The sequence below is a fragment of the Penaeus vannamei genome, chromosome 20 (assembly GCF_042767895.1).
Source record: "Penaeus vannamei isolate JL-2024 chromosome 20, ASM4276789v1, whole genome shotgun sequence".
In the NCBI taxonomy this organism is placed as follows: Eukaryota; Metazoa; Arthropoda; class Malacostraca; order Decapoda; family Penaeidae; genus Penaeus; species Penaeus vannamei.
The window spans coordinates 5,494,125-5,504,124 of NC_091568.1; the positions used below are offsets into that span (position 1 = coordinate 5,494,125).

At 39.1% G+C, this 10,000-nt stretch overlaps 1 protein-coding gene across 2 annotated transcripts in view; it reads right to left on the reverse strand.

The window, feature by feature from the left end:
• Positions 1-8,863: 8,863 nt before the first annotated feature.
• The window catches only part of LOC113818642 (endoribonuclease CG2145), a 7,789-nt gene continuing 6,652 nt past the window's right edge, over positions 8,864-10,000 (reverse strand). For both annotated transcript variants that reach the window (XM_070134796.1, XM_027370830.2), the window contains one exon: positions 8,864-9,515. In XM_070134796.1, coding sequence (XP_069990897.1) covers positions 9,285-9,515 — 231 coding nt within the window. In that variant the 3' untranslated portion in view covers positions 8,864-9,284. The remainder of the gene's footprint in view (positions 9,516-10,000) is intronic.

Consider the following 10,000-nt stretch of genomic DNA (forward strand, 5'->3'; position numbering starts at 1 on the left):
TATATATATATATATATATATATATATATATATATATATATATACATAAATGGGGGTTGGTGGGGTGGATGTAGATGTTGTAAGAGCCCAAATGTTGGCGAACTTAGGGTTAAGGTAGACAACCGGAGCGAGGTGTTGCTCCTTGGCTCCCCGCAGGGAGTCTGCCTGATCTCCTATACACTGGTTTAAAGATCGCACCTAGTCACGTTGTGACTAGGTTCATCACTTTGTTCATCAAGGTGATGAACAAGGAAGCGTTACAACAATACATAGCTCTTGTGGAAGAGATAGACAACACATTCTAATGTCTGGTGAGGCAAGAAGAGAGGAATGAACATAGGAAGCAATGGCCAGGCGTGTATGCATATGTATGTGTGAAGATACGTATGTGACAAACATGTAATATAGCTGGGTTACAGTTGTATGTGTGTGCGTGTGTCTGTGTATGTGGTGTGTGTGAGTGTGGTGTGTGTGTGTGTGTGTGTGTGTGGTGCGTGTGTATGTGTGTGTGTGTGTAAACTTATGTAGCCTCCCTAACAATGACTCGAACCCGCTCCTCGCATAAGAGAAAGCAGAACTTCCATCTTGTGAGAAATATATATGTGTGCGCGCGCGCGCGTGTGTGTGTGTGTGAGTGTGCACATATATATATATGTGTGTGTGTGTGTGTGTACATGTATGTATACATCAAATAAGCAAAATAACTCTCACAATTACGAGCATATCTTATGCAGACTAAATATACATAGAGCAAAAAGGAATATGGTAAAGACAATGAGGGAATACACAGACGGACATACAAGCAGACGGGCGGAATCTTAGCAGAAAGTGGAGACTGAGACCGAAAAAAACTCGAGGAAACGAGATACGAAATGAGGTCAAAATAACGCACATGCAAGGTTATGGATCGGGAAAGGTTAGGTCAGTAGCAACTCGAGGAGGTGTCATGGCGTCTGCTTTGGTGATTTGAATATGAAAATATAATCATAAAAACCATTGTTTTCCATCATTTCTTGAAAACTAAAGAGACCCTATTCACAACGCATCCGTAACTCTTGTGACGTCATCACAATAAACCCTATGTGCTTCTTTCCAAAATTAGAATCAGACGCCATGACACCTCCTTCAGTTGCTACTGATCTAGCCTTTTTTAGTATGGATCCCCGTCTGCGCTGCGTCCGACGACCAAATCTTGACCAGCGCGAAATACAAGACCTATTTTTCGCTGTGGAATCCTAGCATAGATAACCAGCGTTCGATTCCACATACTGGGAGGCAAGGGGATCGGATCACGCAGGTGGCAAAATGCAGAAGCCATAATAAAGTGTTGCACCGCCAATACGTCGTTTTTCTAAGGTGCTGCATGTCGCTCCCAGGTGAAGCGCATGATGTGATAACATTACCTGCATTACCTGAGATTTCCCACTCCCTCTTTGGTCGCCTCGGGTGCCCTTGAGCGGAATGTGTGTGTGTCAACGTTTGCTTCATGTTTCGTGTGTCTATACACATTTATATACATACATACGATATTAAGAACGAATTACATCAGTTTATTAAATCATAAAATGTTCCGTTCATAAAAAACATGGAAGATCATGAAAGATAAACACTCACTTGTTGCTCAGTTCCGGCGCATTGTCAAAGTCATGCACCCGGTGTGGAAGGAAAGGCAGGAGGAAGCCTTAGAAGCTCCCAGGTGTCAATAAGACGAACCAAAGGCGGCGGTCGTCTCGCCTGCTGCCCGGTGACTCCGCCCGGCATTGCGTGAGTAATCAAGGACCTGAGACGTTATACACGAAATGTATATGAGAATGATTAATGAATTCTAGGTCCCTCAACATATTGGATGCACCTCTGCTAAAGCTAATGTGTGTGTGTGTGTGTGTGTGTGTGTGTGTGTGTGTGTGTGTGTATGTGTGTGTGTGCACGCGTGTTCGTGCGTGAGTATGTGTGCGTGTATGTGTGACATGAGATGTGCAAGGTAAAGCAGATGAATGATAAGGATGGTTTTAATAGTTTCATCAGGGTAGCTGATATCTTAAACAAAGTATGGATAACAAAATTCATACATCATTCATTCTTATTGTATATTTTTAACCATGTTTAATGCTTATAGAAATGTGCAAAATTTAAGTGTCCAAAGACAGTGATAAGAGGGAAGGACAGTACCCCTGGGTACTACCTGTAAAAGGCACTTTATTAAGCTGCTACCAATTATCCTCACTGAAATATAGTATATGGCAATATCAAAAGAACAAAAACATGCATAAGAAAACCTAGAATATTAACACACGGTATTCATGTCAAGCAATGTCAGTACGTGCACTGACCAAACTGCAGAGACCTTGACGGGTTGACATCGCTGCTGTGACGCATGACCAGGCTGGTGCGCCGCGGTGGGGTATCTACTCTTTTTCTGGTAGATATTTCCTTCACTCCAATCGCCATTGTTGGGAAAAGGGAACACTTCATTAAATAGTGGGGTGTCCCAACCCAGAATATACAGTGTAAGGGAGGGAGAGAGAGAGAGAGAGAGAGAGAGAGAGAGAGAGAGAGAGAGAGAGAGAGAGAGAGAGAGAGAGAGAGAGAGAGAGAGAGAGAGAGAGAGAGACAGACAGACAGACAGACAGACAGAGACAGAGACAGACAGACAAACAGACTGACAGACAGACAGACAGACAGACAGAGAAGGAAAGGGACAGACAGATAGAGACAGAGTGTGTGTGTGTTAGAGAGAGAGAGAGGGGGGGGGGGGACTGGCTTTGGACAATGGGTCAGCGATGTAGGACGGTCATGGCACAGGAAGTATTCGGAAGACTGCAAGCGTTGAATGACACCGGATTCCTCTTGGATGTGCGAAGGGACCTTAAACATGATCGAAAGAAAATATAGTAATGTTGCCACACTTTAGGGAATGAGTATAACACCAGGGACGCGCAGGACTGAAAGAAGAGACTGAATTGTGTTGTCAAGTCGACCAAATACTAACCTGACTTGACCTGCTCTTCGGCCATTGCTCTTCTCCACGCGGCCCTTCCATAAATGATAGGAATTAATCCAATCAAAAAACAAGGCGAGCGAGTCAGAAGCTCATCGGGAACTGATCAGAACACATTTCCTTGACAGCAGCGAAAGGCAACTCGTGGTAAAAAAATCTAACCTCGGCAGCACAGAGGATTAAGGTTCAGTTACCCGGATAAAGCAGGTATTTGAAAAAGAAACGGATTAGAACGTAATATTTGTTAATGATTCATTAGTTCACTTAAAAAGTGACATAGGAATATTCATATTTGTGGAAATTAATATGATTGCGTATTATCATTGTTTAATTTGCGAAAATTAATATGATCTCTGCGTATTATCACTGTTTAATTTGTCTGGTCTCTCATACCACAAGCTAACTTTGCCCCCAGGTATCTGTCTGAGACCAAGACGCCTCTGGTAAAATATAATTTTTCTTATAATCGCCAAAGAAAAGTCAGCACAGTGCAGTCTTTCCCGAATATCCTTTGCAATGCATCTGACTCTTGGCATGTTGAGTCTCCTCCTACAACCCGGAATTGACCACGGTACGATGACTGGCACTTTTTTCCCGACCGAGGCTGAGTTACGGATCAAGTTGTCCTGTGACGCCGCCAGGGTGTTTCACAGGACTATGTAACTAAGAAGCCGAATTGTGTATTAATGTTGATTTTTTTCCCTTTAACTGGTGAATTGATCGCAGAGAGTGACGTTGACATGTTTTAAAACATGTCAACGTCACTTTCTGCGATCAATTCACCAGTTAAAAGAAAAAAAAAATCAACATTAATACACAATTCGGCTTTTTAGTTACACAGTCCTATCTAGGAAATTCTCTCTCTATCTCTCTCTCTTTCTCTCTCTCTCTCTCTCTCTCTCTCTCTCTCTCTCTCTCTCTCTCTCTCTCTCTCTCTCTCTCTCTCTCTCTCTCTCTCTCTCTCTCTCTCTGACTCTGAATTCTTGTACTGCTTATAATTCTTTATAATTTAAGTGCTGTATTTAGTTTTAAATATTATTGTACCTAAGCTTTGTATAATGAATTGTGAGCCCGCACAGGGACTTATTAAGTAAGGGTGAGGATTACATAAGTTATCTCATCCTTATGAGATGTAATCTTACTTTTGTCTCAATAAACGTGTCAAAGTAAAAAAAAAAGTCTCTCTCTCTCCTCCCTCCCTCTCTCTCTCTCGCTCTCTCTCTCTCTCTCTCTCTCTCTCTCTCTCTCTCTCTCTCTCTCTCTCTCTCTCTCTCTCTCTCTCTCTCTCTCTCTCTCTCTACTACTACTACTACTACTACTACTACTACTATTACTACTACTACTAATACTAATACTACTACTCTGCTCTTTCTTTCTCTCCTCTCCTTTTATTATTCCTTGCCTCCAGATAAACAAAAAGTATAAAAATATAATACAGATCCGAAATACCTGATAAATCCATCGGAACACGGAGAAAGCTAAACAAACACAAACTTAAAATAATACATAGTAATCAAAGACTATATACGATTTTAATGCGTTAGATACCATGTTTCCTGTCTTCCGTATATAGTCTTTGATAGTAAGAAAAATCACCATACTCTGTCCAGTCTTAGAACACAAAAATAAAAAATGGCAACTCAGTCCGTGTTTCTTGAGTACTCAGATTCGCCATCTCTTGTTTTATTCTAATCAATTTCCACTTGAAACTAATGTTAACATATGCATTTGTGAGTGAGTGACATATACGTTGTTATTTTGGTATCTCGCATTGAAATTTGCCGCTTTCAACACAACTATTTACTCAAAAGAGACGACGCCAGAATTCAGGCTGAGTTGCCAGTTCTTCTTTTCTTAAAAGAGACCGCCAGAATTCAGGCTGAGTTGCCAGTTCTTCTTTTCCTAAGGTTGGACGTATTGTAGACTGAATTTTCCGGTATTTTATATGTACAGGGTTGAAGAGTGACAAGAATATGTAATAATCATGTACGTTTTTTAGACAGGGTAAGTGTAAATACATATGGTAAAAGTAAATTTAGCGAATTATACCATTGATCTAGTTAGATATTTAGTATAGACTGTAGTGGAATGCTGTCAGAAGTACTGACCTATGAATATTATACTAGTCACCATTCATTTAGTAGTTTTGTTTTGGCTGTAAAGTATTTATTCAATGACACAAATGAGCCGCTTGAACAAAAATCTTTCTAAAAGTCATGATTCAGAAACTGCATCCGGAGAACAGCATTGCTAACAGTGAGCGCAAAACCTTAAGAAATCTTACACTTGAAACCTTGTTAAGTTCCAAGTGAGCTCAACTTCAAACAGTAAACTGTTGTGCTCGCGCTCTTTCGCGAAGCTCTTGAAGTGCACTCGAACCCAAACATCAATGAAGATCTGGCCTCATTGTCCTGTTCATAGGTCTACCATGTTGAATATCCAAAAGACAATTTTTCATTTTTTGTCTTTCACTCAGGCTTTCAGTAGCCTTTCGAAGCCGTAGTAAAGATTAAGTGCCTTTGTAAATACAAGCAGTGTTTACTCTTCGCGAGTTACTTACATGCATGTTTCAAAAAGCGGAGAACTCATTTTTGCCTGACAATGTTCTGCGAATGGATTTTGTTATGAGCGTTGAAAAAAGCTTTCAGTGTTGGAATTACTGTCAAACTTTGATAAGTGAAAATTTTACAAACATACAATGTGCTCATATTTAATAAAGTAAGTAGTTTAAGGACAATCTATAAACATGCGAAAAACAAATACAAGGGATTTTCGCACACAATAATTTTCTCATATCTGTTGACATGTAAAGATAATTCCCTTGAACACAATCCGCATGATATTAAGAGAGGCCCATAAATACATCTCTATCCTTCACCAATATTCTCATAACAATATAAATACTCCTGCATGTAATTCAAGGTCGCAGTCTACGTGAAGAACACACGGGAGTACAGAGTAGATGAACTTAATCTATTTCGTACACTCAAAGGGCACACACGTAGGCCCGACCATAAACCACAGCGACGTCTTGCCACAGATTGCACCCTGTCCTCACTTATCCTAAAACCCAGTTCATCATGCGATTGAGTAAGCTGAGTAATAAAAGACTGTGTCATAAAAATTGACTGCGGACAATACCGACGCCACTTAATTTGAGATAATTAATCTAGATAATTCTTAGTGGACAACAGGGGAGCACTGGACTCAACAGCCACAACCCTGTGTTTGACCACATAGTTGATGAGGCTCGTCTGATTGCTCATAGATTGCAAGGTCAGGGGCGTGTGTTTACATTTGTGTGGATCCCTAAGGCATGTAGGTATCACCTTTAATTAAGCTGTTGATGAGATTGTTAAAGGGGCGACTCCGGAAACATAAGATGGGCATTAAGTGTATAATGACTCTTAAACAGGCAAGGAACGAGAGAACGAGAAAGCGGAAGAGAGAGCGAAAAAGAGATCGAAAGAGAGAGAGAGAGAGAGAGAGAGAGCGAAAGGGCGAACGAACGAGAAAGCGGAAGAGAGATCGAAAGAGAGAGAGAGAGAGAGAGCGATAGGACGAACGAAGAGAAAGCAGAAGAGAGCGAAAGAGCAAGAAAGCGAGAGGAGGCGTATCAAGAGGATACAGTTAGCCTGTGACGAAGCCAGAAAGGGTAAGGCCAGTAAGACGAGCGACACTGAGAAATTCCATGCATCTAGCTATGAACACAGACTTTGCTTATGGGAAGGGCAAGAGCAAATGGAAAGAGAGCGTGTATATGAGGATCAGGCTTCGTGTAAATACTACTGGGAGTCCGGCGTTAACACAAGCGAGCAGGAAAGTAAATGCAGGGTGTGTAGTTTATCTAGATACACTGATACACTCTATTAGTCATATGCTTCAGACACATAGAAATGCAGAGATAATAGGTTTATCTCAACAGGTAGTAAAGATGATTTGAAAAGGTCAGATATTTGAAGAGGTACGGTATAAATAGACCAAGCGAATATGCTGACCATAAAATTTTCTGGTAAGTTGAGAATGAATGTTATGGATCATTCTCCTGAGACAGAAATATTTCACTCAACAATCTATTAATCACTTCTACAGAATCATGACTATACATTGCGCGCATTTTATATTTCATGTGCGTTGTTTGGGAAAATGTGAGCCAATGAGCGGATTTAGCTTGAGGGTGGAAATTTATCGTGTTTAATCTCTACGAAAAGGAAACCAACAAAATACTTACACTCTTGTAATTCAGATTTTGTTGCCTATTTTCATATATTGCAATACCTAAATTTTGTAATAGGTAACTTAGGATCACCTAAGTTACCTCATTCTTTTGGGATGTAATTTTTTGTCTCAGTAAACTTAGTAAAGTCTCGTTCTTCACTTTCTTTTTCTATTTTGATTTCTCTCTCTATCGACATATCTATCGTACACATACGTATATATGTGTATATATATGTATATATATATATGTGTGTGTGTGTGTGTGTGTGTGTGCGCGCGCGCGTTGTGTGAAGCTAAATAGATCAGTTGATAGATATAAACATAGCTATGAACCTTTATCTGTTTATTTCCTTATATATATATATATATATATATATATATATATATATATATATATATATATATATGTATACATATGTATATATATATATATATATATATATATATGTATATATATGTGATAGACCATAGGTCTACCATATATGTATGTGTATATATATATTTATATACACACACATATATATATATATATATATATATATATATATATATATATATATATGTATGTATATGTGCATAAATGTACGTATATATACATAGAAGCGTGTACATATACACACACAACCACACACACACACACACACACACACACACACACACACACACACACACACACACACACACACACACACACACACACATATATATATATATATATATATGTATGTATATATATATATATATATATATATATATATATATATATAAATTAATATCTATACATCAATTAACATCTTGCCTCATTGTTCTGTCCACAAGTTAACCATTTTGAATATGCCCATGGCAATTGTTCATTCTTTCAGTCTTTACAGCAATTGCGTATTAAATTGTAATTAGTATTATTTATTGAAATATTTCTGCCACGTCAACACCAAAAGTCATTAGCGGCGTACACAAATTATGGTAATAGGGTAAGGCAAGGGGTGAAGTCCCCATATAAAGAAAGGTCAAACAGCATTATGACAAAGTATAGTGGCAAAAAGTTTGAATAGTTAACAATTAGGACAAAATATGTTTGACATCAAAGGTTGCAAAGCGCCGTAGCTTAGTAGGCTTGTGAAAAGGGTAATAATAAATAATAATAATAAATAATAATAAAGAATAATAAAGAATAATAAGAATAATAAACGGAATACGAAGGCCGTTGAGGATTGACACAAAGCCAACCTTTCATCCTTTCGTCACGGCTTCCCCCTCTTCCCCCTAGGACAGAAGAGGGGGAAGAAAAGGAAATAGAAAGGGAGAGAGGAAAAGTCCATGCAAAATTAATTGAGGTAAGGCCTTTTCCCTTCTCCTACCCCCCCCCACCCCCACCCCACCCCACCCCACCCCCACGACAACTGGCTTCTACTTAGCAGATTAAATTGTGTGTATTGCAGTGACCTTCCGAAGCCGTAGTAAAGATTGAGTACCTTTGTAAATGCATGCACTTCGTTCTGCACGTTACTTACATACCCACTGAAAACTGTGAACTTTCAAAAACCGAACACATTTTGCCTGATTTTTTTTATTATCGGACAGTTCTGCGAATGCATTTTGTTTTAAGCATTGAAGAGGTTACGATGAAAAGAAGAAAAGATTTCAGTGTTGGAATTACTGTCAAACTTTAATCAGTTTTACAATCACACAATGTGCTCTTATTTAACAAAGTGAGTGGTATAAAGACAATTTATATACATACGAAAAACAAGTACAAATTATGTATCAATTAAAGATTTTTTCACACAATGATTTGCTCTTATCAGTTGACATGTAAATATAATTTACTTGACATACAAATCTCATGATATTAAGTAAGACAGATCCGTCTTACTTTCATAACAAAGAATCATAAATGCCCATTTATTGTTAACAGATCGGACACACATGTATCCTCCGTACACTCGAAAGACACACACGTAGGCCCGACCATAAACCACAGCAACGTCCTGTCAACAGATTTCACCCTCTCCTCACCTATCCTAAAACAACCATTTCACCATGAACTATCCAACGACCAGTCTAGCCCTTAGATATCGGGATAGGCGCTGCCGATGACGCTCTTGCCCCGAAGCTTAATAGACCAAGTCTGGATGTTGAATTCTTTGTTGTTGAGCTTGACGGGGCATCTGGAGTCGGGTTTGGCCAAGAAGCAGGCGGTGTAGAGAGCCATTTCGAGTTCCGGCGTCACGCCCACGAAGATAGAGCCCACGGGTTTCGGTTGGTTCAGCCACACGAAGCGCACCTTGATGATCTTACCCTGGGGGCCGAAAGGTTGTCAGTAGTCGTAGTAGTGGTAATACTAGTTGTATTAGTTATTTATCATTATTGTTATTATGATTATTATTATCAATATTATTATTATTATCATCAATATTATGATCATGATCATCAACGTTTCTACAAAGTTTTTAGTCGGGAATGAAGCAGGGACGGAGGGAAGAGATGGCTGAAGAGAATATATATTTGAATGGAGGAAAATATATATAAAGATGCGAAAGGCTAATTTTTGTTATTTTAAAGCATTACTGTGCATTTCGCACATATCTTATAACTACAAACAAACGCACATGAAGACACACCTACCCACATATACATGCAAGTGCGAGCAAGAGCGCGCGAGCGCGTATGTATAAAACCGTAAAATATTAAAATTCCAAAAAAAAAAAAAAAAAATCAAAAGCGCTCAGAGAGCGCATACCTGAGCCAAGGTAATGTTGTCACTGATGCAATAAAAATATTCAC